The 24,587-nt window shown below is 44.1% G+C and overlaps 1 protein-coding gene across 1 annotated transcript in view; it reads right to left on the bottom strand.

The window, feature by feature from the left end:
- LOC139049980 (uncharacterized) overlaps positions 1-23,243 on the bottom strand; it is a 67,813-nt gene extending 44,570 nt beyond the window's left edge. The window contains exons 1-3 of the mRNA XM_070525928.1: positions 22,958-23,243; positions 19,747-19,820; positions 18,433-18,559 (exon numbers count right to left, since the gene is read on the bottom strand). Coding sequence (XP_070382029.1) covers positions 18,433-18,559; positions 19,747-19,793 — 174 coding nt within the window. The 5' untranslated portion in view covers positions 19,794-19,820; positions 22,958-23,243. The remainder of the gene's footprint in view (positions 1-18,432; positions 18,560-19,746; positions 19,821-22,957) is intronic.
- Between the last annotated feature and the right edge of the window lie 1,344 nt (positions 23,244-24,587).

Raw genomic sequence — 24,587 nt, 5'->3', positions numbered from 1 at the left:
GAAAGACTGTTGTTACCTTTTGCTCACACTTGAAAGTCATTGCGACAATAGTTTAATAAAGCTTGTTTCTAGTAGAGCGTAATATCGTTTGCACAAATTGTTTCTCCATCTAAACGAAGAGTCCATGATCTTGTGCGGACATTAAACCTTCTATTTACAGAAAATGCCAACTTGCAGCCTATTAGGCTTTATTCTCAAAATTCACTGACGTCCAAGAGAAAGCCCACAGATGCTCATTAGGTGATACAAGTGCAGTCCGGTAATTCATTTCTTGCTACTGTCATATGCTGGTTTCATTTCTTTTGTTACCTGCTGGTGATGACATACGTGACAGTGTGTAGCCTCGCACAAGAATATGTGCTCCACACGCAAAACGGGACGAAATTTATTTGCGTGCTTTGTAATCTACAGCTTTCTAAGTGAATCTGTGAATAAACATTGACATCAAATGCTAGCACAGCTGGGCATTGTTCACGTAAGTACGTAACTCAACTTATGTAACACTTTTGCCATTGTCTGATACTGTCTCGTAAATAATTTTATGATAGGTCCTCCTATCGAAACGTTGGCCGGCCTTTCTGAGGCACCTTATCCCTGTTTACAAACTTTATGCTACATTTATACTACATGTTACTTGAACGTGAATGATTACACTGTTTGTAATTGTTTGCGACGAAGCTGATTCTTCCTAAGTGTGTTAAATACAGCTACTTATTAGAAATCTAGGTGAAAAAATCATTGCCAAGAAAAAGTGTACCGCACCCAAAGGTCAACCGCACCCAAAGTGCCTATTTGCCACACTGACGAATGTAAATGGCATCGAAGGTTTCATGCACACTTTGGTTATGCTACACTTTTGAGTATTGCATTTCTCAAACGCAGGTTTACAGCAGTACTTTAAATAGCAAATGCATTTCCTAATTTATTAGTGCAAGAGTAGCAGTACAGATCATGTAAAAATAATTTAACAGACTATATGTCCATGGATGCACGCTTTTGATGACGTAGCAGTGACGTGTAGTGGGATGAATGTCTTTATTTCAGATTTAAATATTGGCTTCCAGGTATGCGTCAGTTTCCTACACTGACTATTCTAGGTCAGAGTCCATTTACTAGAGAAAGTGAATTAAACTAGGAATCATAAACATCAAAAGATCTTGTTTAGGACACTAATGTAACAATCGGCAAGGTTCTTTGTGCATTCATTTCCAAATTTGTGAGGATACATATTGTGACTGGTTTAATTATTGCGAGCACAAATATTTGTTTATTGTCACACTAGAGTTGGCTGCCCCCATTTGTATACAACCCAATTTCCCAGCTAAAAATTCAGTGTATTACCCTATTTACTTGCCTAACGATCTCATTTTCTTGTAAAAAAGGATTGACTCATATTCGGAGGTGCGATCATTATGCGAGCTAAATTTCCCACAAAAAGAAAAAAAATTCATCCGGACTTTGCTACGGGACGACAACAGGTCAGAAAATAGGCGGCTGCCACTTCATGTAGTGCGGGACACGCACAAAAAAAAAATGGCGGCTGGCGGCGCAAGCCGAACGCGATTCTTTTCCTTCTCGTGAGTGCATTACGCGCATTCAAACAGTTTCTTCCGTATCCGTAATGAATAATATCGGCAAGTTTGCAGCAATAACATAGCCTTGTCCACTTTGAGGGGACAGAAACATACGGGCGCGCTTAGCTGCCAGCGACATAGGAACACATGGCGGGCATGCTGCGGCAACTGTGGCATTTGTCTTCACTACTATCCTAATATGGCAAGTTTCTGCTAAGGGTGGGCGAATATCTTAGCTGTGTTACAAACGTCGGCGTATGAATAGAGTACTCTTCTAATGTATCAGTGTAAACGTGGCTGCTATCGTCGCCGCTTGCGATTTGTTGCGTGCCCATGAGTGCAGACGAGAAGAATCGAAAGGCGCCTTTTTTGTGGTTTATCTTATTTAGCTATTTGTATACTCCAAAGTGGCGATACCTATTCAAACGGCTTGTACAATTGCTGGAACTATTCGAAAAAATATCAGGCCACTTTAAATAATTTAACAGATTGCAACTTCAATTAGATATAAACATTCTGCATATCTTGAAGAGTATGTACACATACTCTTCAGTAGTAGGCAGGCCTGTCTGCCTGCCTACTAAGCTTGCATACTTCTAGAAACTTTACATGCTGTTTGAATGGATATCGGCACTTTGCAGTCCACAACGAGCTGAGTTGGCTACAGCACACTGCTTTTTGTGAAAATTGAGTACGCAAGAAAGTGCCCACAAATATCACTGTATATTCCCATTGTGTAGGAAACAACTCAAGGAGCAGCTAAACAAATACTAATGACATATATGAAATCTGCATGAAGAACTCTACAATTGGCTCTATTTTCAAACCTCTAGTACAAATAATAAAACTATTTCGAGTAATATTCAATCAGCAAAACGTGCTCCTTGCTATAGTGACCTACAACATAGTGATGCAAAGTTGAAGGCAAGTCCTCTTGTCTAAGCGACTCTGGACTCTCGTCCAAGGGGCTGCTTTTAAACACTGAATTTTCCTGCATTTTCCAGAACTGCAATACTAAAACGTTTGTGAATGTGCAATTGGTATTGGCACAATCACAGAAGAAAAGAACAGTTCTGTTAAATACAAAATTGACTATAACTTTGCTCGACATTTACATTTTGACTGAATATCTTTATTTTGTTTTGTACACAGTGTTGCAGCAGTGACTGCCGCTAAAAATTGAACATAACTGCTTCATGACAATGCGACAATTTTTGCAAACAGAACTTTACAGCAGTGGCAGGCATTATGATTACCGTACTCAATAACTTCTAGTTTGTAAAAACTCAGACTACCACCAGTTCTGAGATACATAACCCAAAAAAGCAATGATCAAATAGGTTCCTCTTCCACACAGAATTGTCCCACAATGCTTACAAAATGTTTTGTGCAAAGTGATATCTGAAACAGCAAAGCATGTTCCACCATGTATGGGGACAAATATTTCAGGGATGTCATTCTGAGGACTCGTACAAAATAACAATACATTCAGCACTGACTAGCCTCAATAATGGGATGTCAGCCATTTTGCTGAAATTAATAAAACTTCAATTATTTTGATCTTGCTTAAGATGACATTTGCAATTATGATGCAGTTCTAATCTCTGTCACTTTCCTAAATATTTTCTAATTATTTTTTCAGACTACAATTTTTGGTAATAGAGGTATTCGTTGCAGAAAGAGCTAGTACATGGCATTTATTTATAAAGGTACGAGTCATTGTAGACTTTGTCTTCAGCATTTGTTCTGTATCTTGAAACTTGAAATAATGTACCCACCTCCATATGTTAGCAATAAACAGGGAAATCTGTCAGTATGTATTGTTTAAAACACAGCCGGTCAACTTGACAGTTAGGCTATTTGCTAATTATAAATTATAACGATAATAGTGCAGGACCATAAATACATATTGATGCTGACTCACAACTGTGCCCAGCTACATCCACGCAGCGGTGCCATACAATGTGCATGTGTTCAGAAGACCCAAACGCCCCAGAGAGAAAGCAACAGTAACTCATTGTGTGTCATCTTGTACAAGCAGGTTATGCGCTAGGTGTTATTTATGCTCAGTAAATACATAAATCAGTCATGTGATGTGTCTTAATTTAGGTTGCAAGCTCGAAGACCTTGTAATCTTGATTGTTCTTATTTTGTGTCCTTTGTGAGCATGAGTGACTTGGTTGCCTTGGCACATATTCTCAAAACTGTTTCTTCATCACTGGGAATCGCGAAACGTAATTTACATATGAAATACCCAGTTACTAACATGGTAGGCTTCGAGTTTTTTCTCTTATCTTTCATATGTTTATCTACGAAGTAGTTTTATCGTGCATTGAAACATATCTACGCAACGCACATTAGGAACCCAAATTATAAATATCTATTCTTGCTTTCTACCCTGCTCTGGTGCTTTCTAAACCTAGAATTTGTGCAATGGCCTGTCTGCACCTGCAGAAAAGCAGCAAAGTGGAAAAAGTAAAGGTCAACAACATAATTAAGATACAAAGCAAAAATTTCAGTTCGCGATTGTCCCCCATAACCAGAGTTTCACGTGTAATAATAAAAAAAAAATGACATCCTGCTATGGTGTGGGAGTTCCTTTGGCCACCAAGGGGACTATGTAGCACCTGTGCTAGAGTACACAAAGTAGCAAAAAACACTCCAGATTGGAGCGGCAGTGGAAAGTTAAGCCCAGATGTTTTATTCCACGCACCATTATTGGGGCTTATCATTTGCTCCTGTTGTGTGGGAACGTATACATTGGGAAGACAATCCCTTGTACCAAGTTTACCTTATGGGGACACCAGAGACGTAGAAATCAAGAACAGGGATTTATAGTGTTATAGAAACAGTTCTTTCAGTATGTGCCAAGCCGTAGGGAGGCTATACGTAACTCAGTCGTGCTTGCTAAGTTAAAGATTGGAATAAGGAAAATCACAAGAACATTGAGTGATTTGTATGTGTGGCACATAATGTAACTTATTAATGTATGTGCTGAGGATAGGTTACAGCCAGTGCACAATGTGCTCTTACAGGATGACTTGTGATGAGTAAAAGAAGGCTTCCTCACATTTTCCTCTTTGTTTCTTTTGGATCTTTGTACACTATATGGGGGGGGTGTATTGTTACAGCTGCGGGCATGCAGCTGGGTACACTTTGTTCATGTGTTCTGCTTCCTCCCTTGTCCTCATCATTCATGCTCTATCTTTGCCGTAACAAAATACACCTACCTGTGCTACTTATTTTTCAACGTGTTTGCATTATAGAAGGTTTTGTATTAGTGGTTATTTCTACCTGTGAAATTGTCTGTGTCAGCTATTATACTTAGCCTTGCAAAAGTATGTTTCTCAACATAAATAAATGATCAGTATAAGTGTTGCTGTATTTATTTTGCTAATATTGTCAGTTATGAAGTTTTTATACACTGTTGCATGTTGTGTGACAGAATAAAATTGATGCAGAACTTTTTAATGTGGTGCTTTCAGATCCATTTTCATCTCACGCTAACACACACAAATTGTGTGGGAAGAAGTGCCAACAAGAGTATCATAAGGTAAGAAAGCTTCTTTTACTGTTAGATTGGACTATCAATTGCCAAGCAGTTGTTTTCAGCAAGTGCAGTATAACGCATAGATTATGTAATCTAAGTTGGAATATTGTTTTTATTGCACTACATTATCTGGGTATCCTTTGTACATAAGTGCAGCCTTTCTTATTTGTTATGTGTAGCTTAATTGCTTAGAAGGTTAAGTCGGAAGTTAAGTGTTTTAGAACAGTGCAAAAGGTTTAACTTATCTACATGAGGTACATAATATTTTGGGGTGTCATTATGGTTCTTAGTGGTATTGCAGTGCCATGCATATGCAGCTGCAGGCTAAATATTCGATATTTATTTAAGACTGCTTTGTTTGGTTGGCTATTGATTCCAGTTTAATATTAATGAGAATTGTCTTGCTTTCATAGTGATTCTGTGCTGACTGATACATTTGAATTTTCCAGAAGACAATAACAAAGATTGATGAAATATTAACTTTTTCTTGCTAATTTCCCATATGCTTTTTGGCAAATATACTGTGAATTTTTTTGTTATCCTATATTGTCTTTTCACAGTAGTCTTCTTGAGAAGTAGCCTTAGTCGTGTGTGCTTGCAGCAAGTGTTGTTCACACATTTTGAAAAGCGGCTCGACACTGTCATTCAAGAGTGAAACGACTTACATGGATTAGTTATTTTACTCTATTTGCAAGAGTCCCGCACCAAGCACTAAGGGTAACATGACACACACTGCTGGAGTCATCAGACTTATCTAGAATAGTTACCTGAATCCTTCTTTCAAATGTCATGTGACACTATTTGTCGAGTCATCTGACTCATCTAGAATAGTTAACGGACTCCCTCAGCACTAGTCGTGTAACCCTTTTGAGAGGCTATAAGCGACTACTACAACAGAGTATGCATGGCTATTGTGTGCGGAGTCACGTGAACACCTTGTATCGAGCACAGATAGCCTCGAGACTGTCTGCCAAAAGAGAGTTCGGGTGTCTCCCGCAAAGTGTGTCGTACACGTGACAAGTCCAGACTCTGAACTTTGTCGTGTTCCATGTCTGTAGAGTGAGCACTAAGTGATAGGATGTCCGAGGAAAGCAGCGACTGTCCACCTGTTGCTTTGGCCTCAGCTACACACTGGTTAGCCTTACTGCACCCAGTTTGATGTCTCGCTTTGTTTAAGCGCTGCATTTCAGAAACGAGAATTCCGTCATTTCGCTTATCTTTGTGTGATGAAATGTGAACACATCCTCGGCATTTGGGAGATACAGGCCTTCCGAGCTGGTTGTTCTTGAAGCAGTGACGTCAACAAATTTCAGAGGAGGAAAATTTTTCAGGCTGCCAATCATCTACAATTACACTATTAATGTATTTCCCAACGAGCCATTTTATGCGAAGCATATTACGAGAGCTCAACCCAGCTCCTCAGGCGCGGCGGTGTCGCCTTGAAACCACGTGACACCATGACGTCACGACAGAGGAGAAGTGGCTTTGGCTCAACTCTTGCAAGACGGGCTGGGTGGGAATCGAACCAGGGTCTCCGCAGTGTCGGACGGAGACGCTACCACTGAGCCACGAGTACGATGCTTCAAAGCGGTACAAAAGCCCCTCTAGTGAATGCGGTGTTGCCTTAGAAACGAGCTGTTTCTAAGGCGCGCGTCTCTTGCTCAGGCGCACATTTCGTTGCCGCGCCGAACGCTGCTTTGCTCGACGCTCACTGCGTCCAATGCGGGGCGCGTAGTCGCTGCCCTGTAGCCCATTGTCTTACACCCCTTGGCGGGTCGACGGGAACGCTGTCGCGTTCCACTCTTGAAGGCAAAGCAGTAATGCATGAGTTGTTTCTTCGTCTAGCCGCACCAAATATAGCCAAGCAACAGCAGTTCACCAGGCTAAACAGTGGTTCAACAACTAAAATAAAGGCTAGTATGCTTCGCATCCTGGGCTTAACCTTACCTAAGCCACAGCCATTTTTTGATACTTAGCATCCCAAAGTATGCTTCCTTGCACTCGCCCAACTAATGCGCAAAAGTAAGCTTTCAAGGGGCATGACATAACGATAACGGTTATGTTCTTTTGTTTTTGTCGTTCTCCACTGCTTCTTTGTCCATTCTAAAGCGACCAGTCATGTACATTTACACTATTGTAACAGTGGGATGGCGGAACCTTGCCAATTATGGATTTATTTTGCAGACGAAAGGTTTTGCAGACGAAAGACTTTTCGCGTTAATTGCCGATTTTGCCGTGGTACTCAGCAAGGAATGCTTACCCATTAAAAGAGAAGAGTGCGCTTAAGCGAGTTAGGCAGATTTTATTGTTTTGCCTTTGCTAATTATACGCCGGTCGTGTACGGTTTATTGCGCCTCTTCTTTGTCGGTTGAAACAAAAGAGTATTATGGGTCACTGAAGCGCGCTTTCAGCGCTTTACGAAAGGAAAATGCACGCAAAACAAAAGTTCCTGCCCCTGTGCACTTCAAATGTCGATCTCTGGATACCCGGTGTCTACTGATGGCCGACCTATCATGTACAAGAGAACTCATCGATGTTTGGAAATCATCGTCAACCGTGACCTCTCTGGAGACGCCATGAATCCTATCCAAGGAAGGCACACCTTTCTGAGTCACCGTTTAAAAGGAATCGATAGGAAAACATGGAGACCATCGCTGTGTTCCATAGTTGAACTGTACAGATCGCTCTTCGTGCGTTTATAGCGTTGCAGCACTCCGGTGTTGTGGACGCGGAAGACAAATTTCAGACTGCTTGGGAGCATGCAAGTTCTAGTGCAAGTTCAAGTACCACGATGCGCTTCAAGAGCCGCAAGAAAATGCCATCGCCAGGCACCATCAGTAAGTATGTCGCCACAGATACACTCAGAAGTAATTTCCGACGCCTTTCCGGACTCCAGTCTAAACGCTTTGCTTTTCTCTAGCCAATGGTGTAGGAATCATGCAGTAGATGTAGAGCGACTTGATTCAACATGCATGTGTGCCAGTCGGGCTTCTTTCCAACTCCCGGAATTGAAAGCTACACTTGTGTCTGACGGAGACACCACAAAGGACAAGGCGATCTTACTGCAGGCGTGAAATCAGATGAAAGAGAGGATCGGTAGGAAGCTAGAATGCCGGGAAAAGTTGCCGCTGGTCTGCTTTTCTCTAGTTGACGGAGATTCTCGCACCAGTCCTGCAGGTTCGCGATTAGGTGCGTCCTTTTCTTGGGCTTCCCTGGTACGAGTTTAGCTGTGCCTATCTGCCTGCGTGGGCGTCTAGACTGTAGTGTTATGTTTAATATGTAATGATCGCTGCCCAAGTTTTCGAGTGTGTTGAGCCATTCGGCTCACGTAGTGTGTGTTATGAAGACGAGGTTGGGAGTGGTGTCGCTAGTTACGCTGTTCCCTTGCCTAGTCTGTATTGACATGTGTACTTATACATCTCTATCGGGCTACCACGTTTCACCGCCTAACAAGTCTTATCGCATAGCGCGAGAATCGCCTCCATGTATCGGAAGTTTTTCGAACGTTGTTGATGGTTCTATCTGCTGTCTGTTTTTACCGAACCTTGTGTTATCTTATTTCATCGGGTGACGCGAATGGTGTAGAACTTTGCGGAAGACACGCGGGTCCCAACGAATAGTCTGGAACATTTGACGACAGATTAAAACCAGGGACAGGGACTTGTCATGGAGCCCACACATATCTTACGTGAAAAAACGGTTGACAGGCATATGCCACCTGTTCAAAGTTTTCGCTGGCAAGACCTGGGGAATGTCACCTAGTGCCATGTTACAACTGTACAGGGTGCTTTTTCTGGGATTTCTGCGATACAGCTTGCCAGCAATAAACAACACAGGCAAAACGAATCTACGCACAATACAAAGTCTTCAGGGTCAAGTGCTCCGGATCTGTCTAGGCCTGCCTCAGAGTGCTTCAACAGTGGCTACGATAGCACTCGCTAGAGACCACCTTGTCAAGACCCACATTGAAATTGAAGTACTCAGGACCCATATAAGGCATCAAGCCAGGACTCCTCGTCACCATTTAACCTCTCTACCAGCGGACAGGCCACACACATCTTTCAGCCAAACGATAACTGCATATGATGAATCATTGCCAGCTTGTTTCACTCCGGCTGCGAGACCTTCGATCCCTCTATGGTGCCTCGCTCAGCCAAAAATGAACCTCGCAATACCTGGTATCTCGAAAAAAGCTGATATGTCATCACCAGCCCTTAGACAGCTCACGCTACTATATTTGTACGAAAACTACCGTGACTCTACGCATATTTACACTGATGGGTCTGTCCTTCCAAGCAGCTCCGCGGCGGCAATCGTCATACCAGCGAAAGCTACAACAATCAAATTTAAGACGACGCACGCGACAACATCGACGGCAGCAGAGCTCGCAGCGCTCTTTACTGCTCTTCATCACATTGGTGATGAACCACCACACAAATGGACAATATTCTGCGACTCGAAGGCGGCACTGCAGTCTCTACTGTCACCTTTACGACGCGGACCGCACGAACAGCTAATATTCCATATTACAGAGACATTACACCATATAAGTGATGCAGGCCACGAAATAACCTTTCAGTGGCTTCCAAGTCACTGCGGGATTGTCGGCAATGAACGGGCGGATCACGCTGCCCGCTCAGCCCGTACTGAGGAGCGCCTCGTCCCAATTCCTCTTTCTAGAACTGACGCGGCACGGAAGCTTCGCCTACTTGCTCGGCAGTGCACCGCGTCGCAATGGAATGAGCCACATTTAAGAAATCCGCGACTGTACTCACTTGATCCAACATTAAGTCTTCGAGCGCCATCACAGCTTCGCCGTAGAGACGCCACGCTTTTATATCGACTTTGCTTGGGCGTTGCCTTTACTAAAGCCTATGCCTTCCGCATAGGGATGACCGACACCCCAACCTGTGACCACTGCGGCCATGAAGAATCAATTGGCCATATTTTGTGCACCTGCCCGCTGTACAGTCCACAGAGGGCATGCCTCAGCCAGGAACTTGGCCAACTGGACGACCAACCGCTATCCGAAAAAAGAATTCTGCAACATCGAAAGGACCTACCGTCACAGAAGAAGGCCGTGCAAGCGCTTTTGCGCTTCTTGCGATCTACCGGCCTGTGTAAACGACTTTAACTGGAACGCCTTTTGTGTGTGTGTCTCCATGTGTGCGTGTTCGTTTTCTTTTTTTGTGTTTTCCTCTCTGTCATCTTTCTAACCCCTATCCCCCATCCCCAGTGTAGGGTAGCAAACCGGAGACTCATATCTGGTTAACCTCCCTGCCTTTCCTCTTCATTCTCTCTTCTCTCTCTTGACGACAGATGTATAAAATCCGACGTGCTTGGACCCGTTGATCAGATTTTGACGATCGCGGACTGCGCTCGCCGCTCTCGTTGTGCTTTAAGCGTAGCCTGTTTTCGTGGTGACATTTTCACCCAATAAAACTTGGTTTCGTCTTTCTTGCTACTGCTACTGTATTCTTTATACGTCACTAACACGTGACAGTATGTTAAGGTCTGATGAGTGTGAGGTGACACTGTTCAATTAGTGTTTCTAGCTGGAAATATAGAAATATTTACTGTTCGGCTTCTGATACCCCCACAGCGTGTTCCGAGCGTTGAAATCGCCTATAATTGCCAGGGGGCTGCCTTTTAGCGAGGCGGAGGGTGTTGTTAAACAGTTTGCCTATGTTTTCCCGCATTTGGCTTGGGGGGGGGGCAGTAAATGTTTAGGACGAAGGCGCAATGTTTCTGGTTGCGTTTGTAGGCGCGTTCGAGGAGTACATGTATGTCCGCGTCGTCTATGGGCCTGTGTTTTATGGTTGTGCTGCTTCTGTCTAGCAGTGTGGTCACCTTCCACTTGTCGACTTCTGTGGTATTCTTCATAGCCATGCAGTGTTGGTCGAGTACCGGGCTCTTGTAGGGCTGCGAGCCCCGGTAGTTTTGAGGAATGAGCGGTCAACTGTGTCAGCCGCCCTTTTTCCTTCCGTACCCACGGCAGTTAAATCGCCTAATTTCTAAATTTTCTTTGACTTGGCTGTATAGTCTAAGTATTGTTGGATGTTGTGTTCGGTGATTTTATAATCTGGCATATTTGATTATATCCAACCACAGATGTGGGCTTTTAGAGGTTCTGTCATAGTGTGTTTCGAAGTTTTATAGAGTGAAGCTGGTCCTTGAGCTTGCTGGTTAGAGTGGCTTCCATGTGTTTTATTCCTGCTTCTGTGCGTTTTATTGCAATCTGTGTTATTTGTTCCAACTGGGCGCATGATGCGTCTATGTAGGCTTGCATCTGGGTGCGAATGGCATCGACATGGCTTTGTAGGTCAGTGACGGCCTTGTGTGGTGCCATCTCTTGTGATATTTGTGTCAGCTGTATCACTTGTTTGGGTTGTATGTTTTCTTGTATTAGCCTTTGTATCTGTGTGCGCATGCCCGCGAGTTCTTGTTCAAATTTAATAGATGGGGTGCTTGTGCTTTTTTATACGAGGCGAAGGCTACGGCTGACCAGGCTACCTCATTTTCATTGGTGGTAGTCCTCTTGAGCGGGGCTTGCTTGGTCTTTTGTTTGTGCTGCTGGGGCCCCTTGTCTTTGAGTGCCACGGCAGCTAGTGCTCAAATCAAAAATTTTATTGATTTTCGTTTGGTACATAGGTTTTCATTTCCTGTCCAACCTAAGCACAGCGTGCTTGTTGGTTGTTCAGGCAGCACAGGGAATCATCGAACGTGTACCACAAAACAATGAAGTAAGGCATACTAGTACATACTAACCATATTATACAAAACTACAGAGACATAATGACTACAACTCGAGCAAAATTAAAACTAAGTAAATAAATAAATAAAGGACGTCATAATAGCTTGACAATGACCCATACGACATCTCACAGAATATTTAAGGAGCAAATCTAGGAAAGCAACCTTCCACATGCAAGAGGCCATCAGTGCTGCCTGCTGATCTTGCTTGACCATTGACCGAGATCGCCGTCTGGGCGACTCAAAGTGAGGCCGGGGGCGAGAGCGGAAGTGGGATCTAAACCTCGGCTTGGAACCAGGCTTGGAACCGTAGATGCTCGAGAAGTCCGAGTAGTTGAATTCGGAGTCATCCCGCAGAGATGAAACACTACGGGCGAAGGTCAACCACCTTGGTCGACTGAGTGACCGGGCGGCGCTGTCCATGGGTTTTTAGCGCGGTGGTGGAGTCTGGTTTCTATCTGGGAAGATTGCGCTCGGCTCATTGCACACTGTTGCGGCCGTGAGATGGGCCCCTCCGCAAAGAGCACACTTCGGACCACAAGTGTGTCCGGCGGCTGCGTTAAGGTGGTTGCAGAAGTTGCACGCACGAACCAATGGGTTGGGTCAGACGTCCGGTTGGTGACCGGTGGTTCTGCAGATGCAGCAGAATAGCCTTGCCGACTGGTTGTCTCGCCAAGGCATATCCCCTCCGTAGAAGTGAACAACACAGTAGGTGGAATCGTGAGACACGAAACTATCTCTTTATTGGGCGAACGTGAACCCAGAAAACAAGTTACACCCGGGCAGAAAGGAAGTTCCATGCACATTGCGTCGATCGTCTAAGGAGTGATTTGCGGCTAACAAGCGTCGCATATTTTTACATGATTCATCGAAGATGCTATAGCGTAATCGCTTGTGCTTCCATGCCTTCCAAAGAAGGAAACTGTATTCGCGTTACGCGTGCGATTTGATCACACAAGGTTCAACTACAACGTAGAAAAAATATGTAATCGACGAAAAACAGATTGTTCTGATGCATGCAGGCGCGTCATGCAATGAGTGGTACCTTAACATTTGTTAGCTTGCGAAACGCATTCCCAAGAAGAACATATACAATAATGCGTGTCAACAAGCCTAAAAAGGGCATCTCCGTTTTCCTGTCATTGCTCGCGCAGATGCGTTTGTCACATCGGGCTAAAAAGATTCTGAAGGTGTAACTGGAGAACAGTGCGAGTCATAACAGACGGCTTCCGAGCGGATAAAAGACTGGTCTTTAAAACTTTAACGCTCCACAGTAAATCAACTAAAATTTTTCGCGCTTGTCGAGAACACATGATCCATATAGTGAAGTTCCAGATTTGAATCTAAGTCACTACTTTCTAAAGCTTATTTTATGATATACCGCAAAGATGTTCGGTACGAATGCAAGAGCCAACGATAGGATCAAGGCAGTCAGTGAATTCAACGAATTTCAATAGAAATTAATTTCCCCATAAGTACAATGTGCATATATTGTCTCTCTCTCTCTGGAAGGCAGCTAGGAACATAAATATTGGCAGAGATTATTTTTAGTGAGCTAAATACTAGTTCTTAAAATGACTTCCAATGAGAGATGTTGCCTTCTATCCAGGCTGCAAAATCATTTACTAGAAGGTCCATTAGGGGTTGTTTACTTGAACAGTCAAAACACCTGGGGAAAAATATTCTCTAACGAAACCGGGAGTCGGGTATCTTGTGCGGGCATTTCGACCCCCTACTTACATAAAAACACAAACTTGCAGCCCATGAGGCTTTCTCTTGAAATGAGTTAGCTAAAGCTGCGTTCGTGAACAACACAAGCACTTATGCGAACAGTAAGCGCTGCCCACGATCTGCAGTACACTTCGACAATGAAGCACCCCAAATACTTCCGGCCCATGACGTATTTTCCCGTAGTTTCTGAGAACAAAATGAGTATGTCAGAGTTATTGCCCTGCGTGGCTTCGCTTTCACGTTGGTATGCAAAATCCGCGTGCGAGATACTTGCGCACTTGTCATAATATTACCGCTGCATATCCCTATGCGTCACGAGGTGTGCAGTCAGTTGAACCTCGTCTCCAAGTGAATCTCCACCTAACTGGCAGGCATTACTCTGGCACAGATGTTCATCGAGGGTTTCCTTCTCTGCGAAACGAAATCCACACTGAGTACACTGATACGGCATTTTATCCCCGTGCATACTTTGGCTGTGACGACTGAGACTTGAGTTCTATTTTAAGGAGCGATCGCATATTTCGCAAACGAAAGCTTTGTCGCTATTAGGCCAGGGGGGATTGAATGGTTTCCTACATATTTCACAGACGTGGGGTTTTTCGTCGGGGTGAGTGTGCTGTGGTTTACGGAGATTTGCCAACCGCGTAAATGACTTACTACATGCTTTGCAAATGTAGGGTTTCTCGCCTCTATGCGTGCGTATATGGTTATCTAAATGAGTAGACTGTCGGAACGATTCATCACATAATTCACAATTGTAGGGTTTCTCGTCTGTATGGGTGCGCTTATGGTTATCTGGGTGATGAGAACGCCGAAACGATTTTTCACATATTTCACATTTGTATGGTCTCTCGTTTGTGTGCGTGCGGTAATGTTTAGCAAGAAGACTAGCCCAGTGGAACATTTTACCGCAGGTTGCGCATTTGTGGTTTTTGCCTTTTGTATTCCGGCAGTGTTTTACGAATTCCGAATTATTCACAGAATCACTTGCTTTGCAAGTGTGGGCTCTATCGCCCGTCCGTTCGTTGGCGTGCCCGTGTAATGCACCCTGTCTGTTGGAAACATTTGAACATGCACCAGACAACTCTTGCTGTTCCCTCACTCCTGTTCCAGTGGCATTCCTGCAAGTAGACGTAAAATGGGGCTCAAAATGGGCCACTTTTGTCATGGGATGACAAAAATAAATTTTTGCCATCCCATGACAAAATTCGCCCATTTTCACCCCCATTTTACGTCTACTTGCAGGAATGCCACTGGAACAGGAGGGAGGGAACAGCAAGAGTTGTCCGGTGCATGTTCAAATGTTTCCAACAGACAGGGTTCATTACACGGGCACGCCAACGAACGGACGGGCGATAGAGCCCACACTTGCAAAGCAAGTGATTCTGTGAATAATTCGGAATTCGTAAAACACTGCCGGAACACAAAAGGCAAAAACCACAAATGCGCAACCTGCGGTAAAATGTTCCACTGGGCTAGTCTTCTTGCTAAACATTACCGCACGCACACAAACGAGAGACCATACAAATGTGAAATATGTGAAAAATCGTTTCGGCGTTCTCATCACCAAGATAACCATAAGCGCACCCATACAGACGAGAGACCATACAAATGTGAATTATGTGATGAATCGTTCCGACAGTCTACTCATTTAGATAACCATATACGCACGCATACAGGCGAGAAACCCTACATTTACAAAGCATGTAGTAAGTCATTTACGTGGTTGGCAAATCTCCGTAAACCCCAGCACACTCCCCCCGACGAAAAACCCCACGTCTGTGAAATATGTAGGAAGCCATTCAATCCCCCCTGGCATAGTAGCGACAAAGCTTTCGTTTGCGAAATATGCGATCGCTCCTTAAAATAGAACTCACGTCTCAGTCGTCACAGCCAAAGTATGCACGGGGATAAAATGCCGTATCAGTGTACTCAGTGTGGATTTCGTTTCGCAGAGAAGGAAACCCTCGATGAACATCTGTGCCAGAGTAATGCCTGCCAGTTAGGTGGAGATTCACTTGGAGACGAGGTTCAACTGACTGCACACCTCGTGACGCATAGGGATATGCAGCGGTGATATGACAAGTGCGCAAGTATCTCGCACGCGGATTTTGCATATCAACGTGAGAGCGAAACCACGCAGGGAAATAACGCTGACATACTCATTTTGTTCTCAGAAACTACGGGAAAATACGTCATGGGTCGGAAGTATTTGGGGTGCTTCACTGTCGAAGAGTACTGCAGATCGTGGCCACCGCTTACTGTTCGCATAAGTGCATGTGTTTTTCACGAACGCAGCTTTAGCTAACTCATTTCAAGACAAAGCCTCATGGGCTGCAAGTTTGTGTTTTTATGTAAGTAGGGGGTCGAAATGCCCGCACAAGATACCCGACTCCCGGTTTGGTTAGAGAATATTCTTCCCCAGGTGTTTTGACTGTTCAAGTAAACAACCCCTAATGGACCTTCTAGTAAATGATTTTGCAGCCTGGATAGAAGGCAACACCTCTCATTGGAAGTCATTTTAAGAAGCACTAATATTTAGCCCACTAAAAATAATCTCTCCCATTAGAGTGACATACTAAATCGCGCGTTTCTAGTAAGGCGATTTGCACAATCTGAGCACGAACTTGCTACATTAATATTTAACGCTCGTTTAGGCCTCTAGATGGCAGAAATTTAACACTGGAGCTCTCTTTGGTGGTATGTGATGTTAAACTTGAAAACAGTACCTGTGGTCCGTGGAGGGGATAATAATGAAAAAGTGTTATTTATTACATCATATAAAGCCTAAATATAACCTGTGCAGGCGAATAGAACCATCTGAAAACAAAGGTTATGTATTAAACTTACATGCTCTAAAGATTAAAAATTGTACGTGTTGGACATGTTAACGAGGAGTATTCAGGCAATGGTCCGGAACTTAACCCTCGGGAGTGAGACGTTTGGCACTGAAAGAGACCGTATCCCGGGCTAAAACAGGTGTGCTTTTGACAGGACCCCTTCTACATAAGGAGGAGTAACATAATTAGAAATCCTTCAATGGCGTACTATTCGCGTCATCTCTGACAAATACAGAGGGTGGCAGGGGGGGCTGACGCTCCTCGGATACATGTTAAAACTCAATCCATGCATATTAAATTCATATCGAATAGTATGAAATATGTCAGAGGTTTCAAGAACAGTAGATAAAATCTGTTGCCAAAGAGTATTTTTATGAACCTAATGTGCAAATGGACAGTTGGACGCTCATTGCAAGGTTAGTCGATGCAACATAAAACACCTGTGTTTCTCGTGGTTCATGGGCCATGAATTTTGTTGCGTTAAATTTATGAAGTTTGCATGCCTGGAGTTTTGGAATTGCTGGCGCGCCATCGTTCTTACCGCTTAGGACAGAAATGCGAAAAAAAAAGAACGGACAGAATAGGGGACATGCACAAGTGCCTCGTGTATGCTTTCTCACCTTTGTGTTTTTTGAAATTACTGCGCTATTCGCACTGGACGGACATTGCTTGCTATATTGCTATTAATATGCTATTTATTCGTTTACCTATATTTATTCTAGTCATTGTTCACGTGTCTTATGGAATGTTATTGTCTGCTTAAACTCATGTGGTGTAACATTGCACTTTTATTTTCTAGTCGTGCTCGCTTGGCCAATACGTAGACCCAATTAAGTACTTAATTTTTAGATTGGAAACATGTTTTCGTGAATAAATAAATAAATAAATAACAAACAAACAACCAAACAAATAAATATAGATATAGGGATAACTGGCCAAAGCAGCAGCCCAATTTACCCGCCGTGGTTGCTCAGTGGCTATGGTGTTAGGCTGCTGAGCACGAGGTCGCGGGATTGAATCCCGGCCCCGGCGGCCGCATTTCGATGGGGGCGAAATGCGAAAACACCCGTGTACTTAGATTTAGGTGCACGTTAAAGAACCCCAGGTGGTCGAAATTTCCAGAGTGCTTCACTACGGCGTGCCTCATAATCAGAAAGTGGTTTTGGCACGTTAAACCCCATAATTTAATTTAATTTTTTTAAAGCAGTGGCACCAGCGCTTTCAGACCGCCGGTCTAGGCTGATGAATAGAGTTCGTATTTGACTTCGATATATACTCAAACATATTTGATGGCATTTGATTGAAGCATTTCAGTTCCAGTAACTGCATCATTCACAATTTTGATCTAGGTTGTCAACTTTGAAAAATGTTGAAATCGCTAAGTTAAGACTTTTAAAAATGTGTAATATATTAACTACACGAGAATATATATACCGCAGTAATACCAGCTGCATTTCTTAGAGAATCATGAGTGGACAACTTCCTTTGCATCCATTTCCAGCTTGTGTGAAATTTCTGTTTGCGATGATTTCCAAAGCATCTGCTCATAAAATAGTATACTTGAGGGCGCCGCGTAATAAATCAATTTTGTGTGTATTAGACGTGTTATTAGATGCAGTTTGGAGAATCGCGGCGTGGCCTTCATTGCCAAATTGTTCATATTTTTTTATGTACTACGTAAATCTAAAATGCAGTTCCTTACAATAATATTGAATTTGTTTTTTCAATGCCAGAAACCTGAACATAAGTGCAGTGTGTTTTTGATCAAATTGATCGCTCATTTTAAATGAACGTAGGTCCCGAGCTAAAGCTTCTTGCTTCCGCCAGCGCCACATTGTCTTAACTGCACATGGCATTTCAGGCATCTACACTTCTATCCGTCGCACAAGTTCGTCAGTGCAAGTATAATTGAGCCATAGACGTGTTCCGTGTAGTCTCAGTGAACTGCTCCATCGAAAGCAATTGAGACAAAAGTATGGCTCACCAAGCGTCGTTCCCAAAAATGCCCGATCGTTCCTCCATACGAGAACAGCTTGTGCTGGCCACTGGGCTGCCGCCGTGGACCGGAAGTGTGAAACCGGTGCTTCCGGTTGCTGTGTTGTCCGTAAGCCCTGAAATCAGAGGTGTCGATTTCCCATTGTGCGACGACAAAGGTGGAGCATTCCGTGATAGGAAAGCGCAGGAGGCAAGAAGAGACCCTGAAAGCGCTGGGGCCGTTTGAAGCGATTCCCTGAATTCAAATAAAAGTGGGAAGCAACAACGTGATGCTACAAAAAAGACCCGCATGCGTCTCTGGAGTTGTTCAATGCTGTATTCCTTCGTTTTTTCTGCTAGACCCGACCTTCGTTGACTTTGGAATGGCTGATTTTTTTTCTGTCGCTTCTTGTTGTGCTTTGGTGATGGTTGTACTCTTTTATGCAACCCAGCGCCAGAAATCGGTCCTCTATGTCGTACAACAATATGTGACATGCAAATGCATGTACGGAACGATCGCTGCATACTAGTTTGCTGCTGTTATTGAAAAATAAAGCGAAGTAAACTTTCAATCTTTTACCTTTAAAAATCACTAGAAGAAAGTCGGGCTTACGAAAAAAATATGTTAACCCCACAAAACGGTGAATGGTTCACGAAAGAGAAAATTGTCATTCGTTAAGATGAAACTTCGAACCGTATGTTATAGTGAAATCAGGGCATCTTGGGAAATTTTATGAGTGATGCTCATATCAGCGCTGAGACAAAGTTGATAATTTAACTTGAAATAGCGTGCTTTCCTTCTTCGATTACACTGCACTTCTCTCTTCCTCTCTTTCAAAAATCACTACACACACACACACTTCTTCGATTATGTTTACATTTACGTCAGCAAAGCGAGGTCATTCCAGCTGGCTTGGCTTCGAGAGGGTAACAGCGGGTGCGCTCGGATCTTGAGGGTGGAGCTCACAGTGTATTGGATGAGGCAAAGAATGCTTAGCAATAAAAGGACTTAACCGAAGCGAGAAAACTTTGGATCAACTGAATAACGAAAAGGTGTATGAACGACATTTAGTCAACCATACCTCATACAGCGGCGATGCTGTTTAACACTGCTGGCTTCTTAAAAGTCCCCTGGTGGCCAAATTAATCCGCAGTCCCTCATTACGGCGTGTCTCATAATAAAATTGTTTTGTCACGCAAAACCCCATATTTCATTCATTCATACTGTTTAAACGTCTCGCGTGCGATAGCAGACGTTAGCTTCTTCAATCACTTTGATGGCGAGGCATGGCATACCAGTGACCGAAAACCTTCCCGCACCTACCGGAGACGATGGACGTGCCATAAGCCAGGTGGCACTGCGTGTTCCATTGGTCAACACCGGTGGTTTAAGGAATTCTGCAACACAAGACAGATATTCACATGAACACTGAGGCAACAGTGGCTTGACAAAGAGTGTACCTGAAGCCAACGTTCTGCTAGGGGACAACACATCAGGACACGTTCGCTTGTCGTATTGCACTCTGACTCTTTACTACGATCTATGATATCGGAACGAGAGAGCTCTCGTACCAATAAAGACACAGTCTTCGCGCAAGGGCGAAGCTGTTACATCTATGGCATGATATTAGAATATTAACGAAAGTAATGCTAGTAGTATTTAGGCAGCGTATATTCTAATAACGGCTCACGCATTAAATCAATGATATACCACGTGCCAACGACACGCATAACACGTAACTAAATGACCTTTAGCATGCCCGGTCTAAAAGATGGCGTGATGAGGAGGTCCGGCGAAGGAGACTGTAGGTGCGTGTCTCAAAGCGAAGGTTTCCTGTAGCCTCTACTCTTTACACGTGATTCCTGCCGCACAGGTCAAGATAGCGGGAAGCCATTGCTTACCAAGGCGTCAGACTTCTCTGCTTGCCGTCTGTTGGTCACTTCCCCCCCCCTCCCCCGCGTAGAAGTTCACGTGACTTGCGAAAGTGAGCCTGGGTGGCACATGTGCAGTGCAACTTACGATAGAACGGTGGTGCCGACGATGCTAGAATGCCTCGAGATTTCCTATCATGATCTTTCTCACAATATCAGCTAGAGGGAAATTTGGCACCACCATCTAAGCGAGTTTTCTAATAGGCATCGTGCTGCCATCGTAATGCCGGGATATGGGTGTCCGAGGAGTAGTCTATAAAGTGGCATGGCTCTAAACGTGGTCATGACTTCATAGACACCGATTTAACAAAATGAAATATTCGTAGAATCTTTTTCATTCAGCGGCTAAACGTTCTTTTGGTACCGTCTACTCGCCTACAGTATATAGGCATAGGCTAGCAAAATCTTGCTATGCTTACATAAATCTTGTCTGTTCTCCAAATTCACTCGCTCGTAGACACACTATGGATTTCATAATTGTTACATCAAAACACCATCGCTCATGACTGAATACACATGTGTTTTTTCTAACATGAATAACGGCAGCGGTGGGGGAAGGACAGCTTCTTCTGTACGATCACAAGGTGACGTTGAAACAGATCTAAGGCGTTCGCCTCAAAAACTGCGACGAAAGATGCAATGAACAGCATAATCGTAGCTGAAACACGATGTGCTATAGCGATTGTTCACCAATGGTAAAGGGTGCCGTGGAACGCCGTGACTTTGCACTTCTTTATCACTGTTGTGTACAGTCGCCAACGTTTGCTGAAACGAAAACAATTTGCAGCCCTGTTATATAAATTTCATTGATAAAAGAACCCTACAAAAAACAAAACCACAAGTGGCTTCATCGGCCAAACTACCCCGAGCGGGGAAAAGGTCAGCTTGCGCGAAAGTGCGTTTTTTCTTGAATACGCATTGTTCCCCCTCAGGTAACAGAGGGAAATGGACAAACCATCGTTTTAAAGCGACTTTTGCATTTTCCTCCACCGAGCTTACGTATTCTAACAATTAATTGTTTTGCGGGAACTGCATACTTGTTCACACTTCTTTACGTGGCAAATTACAGTAGTTTTGTCAACTTTGACGTGGCGTCTGAAAGTTCTATCGTGAGCAACACGAGCGAGAACAGAAGAGCGCGTGTCAGATGTCCTCGAACCATGCTATGGGCTATAAGCGACGGCAGCCGCCGGAAACAGTGGAAAAGAGGACGCTATTCCAAAAACTGTCGGCACTCCCACCGTGCGTCTCTTTATACAAAGTGCAAAACTTCACACATCGCCACCGCCCATGGATAAAACTGTTTGACATTGGGGTTACTAATAAATTTGTGCACCGAAGCGTGGCCAATAGCAGCACTGCCCCGATGCATAAACATTCTTGAGCTACTTCCTGGGGAAATCTGCCTGTCTAACTGCAACGCGTGACATTAGGTGATCCATAAGATGTGCATCACCTCCTGGGGGATATATCTGAAAAAACCTTATGCTAAACGCAGGAACGGGTGCCTAAGAGCTGCGCTCTAAGAATATAAAAAGAATGCAAGAAAAAAAGGACCAGCTGTAAGTCACTGCGACACATAACCGTCTTAACGTCTGTCGGAGACCAGTGAATGGCAACCTGCTACCGTCTGTGAAAAAAAAAAGAAGGTGCAGTGGGAAGGCTAAAATTAAGCGCAAGAGCGTCCGCCCCTCCCCTGTGTTTTCGACAGAGCCATCCGCGCATCACTCTACCTTGGTTTCGAGGCCTTTTGCCACCCGTTCGTGTGCTCCAGCTCACACTGCTCACGACAGTACTCACCAATTCTGCAAATCAAGGGAGGCAGAGCGCTCGCAACTAATGAATTCCTACGTTTTTCGCGCCAGAACCAGCACCTATTGAAACGCATTCCCCAGTGGAAACTGCATATAGACTCACTACCGGGCTTCTGTAACGAGCACCTAAAGGCAGGAAACACGAGCCTTGTACAGTGCGCTTTCATCGAAATACGACGGTCACACCCGGACTTGCACCCGGGACTTCAAGCTAGAGCACCAAGTGGGGTGTGTGCAATACAATAATCATACAAAGGCGAAAGTTTTCTTTGTTAAGTCAATTCGTTTCGCTTTGTGATAAGTTTCATCCCAAACGCTGTACAGCTGACTCTGCGCTATACATGACAGTATTTACGCACCGCCCATGCGTGGGCGAGTCTCTATTTAAGGAAGTCCCCGATTTAAAAGCTTAAGAGAGTGTCTTGCTTTGCTAGTTGGCACATGGTTATACTGGGAGAATGCCAGAAAACTTGAAAGTAGAAAAAATGGAGAAGCAGAACACAGACAAAGCGACAGGAAGGTGGCTGGGTACATGGTTATACTACGAGAACGCCTGCAAACTTGAAAGTAGGAAATATCGACAAGCAGCCACCTTCTTGTCGCTCGGTCTGTGTTCTCCTTGTCAATTTCTTCTACTTTCCAGTTTGCTGGCCTTCTCCTAGTAATAAAACCTCATGTTGGCCGTCAAGAAAGACCCGGTATGGGTGGGAACAGATGTAAAAGCCTATTACCTGGGCCAAGCCTAAGGGTAACAGTATTCAAGGAAAAAGTGACACTGTAAAAACTCACGTTTGGTAGGCGTCCAAAGCAGACGAAGCTCCCTGGGTCTTGTCACAGCTTGTACTCGGGGTTGCTTCGTCCGTGAAGCTGAACACATAAGGTTTGCATTCGTTGCTCGCTTCTTCAGCCTTGCCTAATGTTTCCGTGTTTAACGGTCTGGTGTGTATTCGCCACAGGGCGATGTTGAATTCCCGCGCATGCGCACTAAGTGTCCAGAACGAACGCAAAAAAATGACGCTTTTGGCAATTCTGGATTTAGGATAAAATTAGATTGCATATCTTGTAAAAGCGACTTGCATATCTTGTAAAAGCCAGCTTGACACTAAAGTGTAAATTTTTTAATGCTTGCTGAGGCACCGAGATAACCCTAGCTATCTTTCCGCCAAATCATTTAACCTAACAAACCCTCTCCCCTTTAAAACAAGGCGTTGACGTGACGATATTGTTACTTCATGCTCTCGTCAAAGTGAAGTGCACAGCTTGCAGGGGATAAACTGTTGTTCGTGCAAGGACTCGTGAAAGTGCAGAAAGTATAAAATGATAATTAGCCCTAAGAAGCGTATGATTACCGCGTGTGACAATTCGTCTGACTCTCAGGCTCGGTTCAAATGAAGCACATACATCTGTCACCTGATGGGCGCGCTCACTTTGATCCGTTATCCACAAGTTGCAGTGCTGCCTTCCCACTCCCTAGGAATAAGGAACTGCAAACGCTTCGCACTTTCCGCGCTTCTTCGGTGACGAACTTTCATGCATCGTTCATAGTCGTAGCTCAACCAGACCTTGCGCATTGGGAACAGTTTCGCGTCCCGGCCAGTGATTGGGCCACAGTCGAAAATTGCGTTTCATGCCCAACCACGACGACAGCCACAGTCGGTAAATAAAATACGTTGCTGCCTAAATCGAACCTTACAGATTCGTGGCGCACAACCTTTATTCCAATATGGGATACAACGAAGCAACTGCGAGCGCTTTATCACGTTGCGAATATGATGCCACATGACGATGGAGTGGCAAACAGAAGAAAGCCGAGTCAGTAGTCGAGCCTCTTTTCGCTGTGCTCTCACCGTGTGTGCATTGAAACCCACTTTTTGCGACGTCGTTTCGACCACAAGTGGGACAGTTTTCATTTTCTCTTGCTGCCAGTGCATTATGAAAATTGTGGTGCCATAAATCAATTACCGCCACTGCAAACATGATTGAATTCTGGGAAAAAAATACAGATAAGATGAGGCGTTGATCGTGTGAAGCTGGTTGTACATCGTGCAGACTCTAGCACGCCATTTCTACGGGCAGCAGCTACGCGATGCTACATTAGAAGTGCACCATTGTGAGCATCAACACGCCATTTGAACATGCCTATAGCTCTGACAATGCTTGCTTACTTCCATCCTACCCATGTCCCGAAGAAGCTCACTAAATAAATCTTTTTATTTATTGATTACTCTGTTACGGCAGTCAGGTCTGTTTTTATTGCGTAAGTTAAGGTAAAAAGTATACCGCAAGCACGACATGTGACGATCCCAAAAAGTCGTGATCCCCAACCGGTGGCTCCTCGCCCCCTTCCAGCACACTGCGAAAAGTGACTCTTGTGACATCACGCCCAAAAAGCAAGCAGACTTTCCTTTATATCTCGTAG

The sequence above is a fragment of the Dermacentor albipictus genome, chromosome 9 (assembly GCF_038994185.2).
Source record: "Dermacentor albipictus isolate Rhodes 1998 colony chromosome 9, USDA_Dalb.pri_finalv2, whole genome shotgun sequence".
NCBI lineage: Eukaryota > Metazoa > Arthropoda > Arachnida > Ixodida > Ixodidae > Dermacentor > Dermacentor albipictus.
This window is presented reverse-complemented; position numbering and strand designations above follow the sequence as displayed.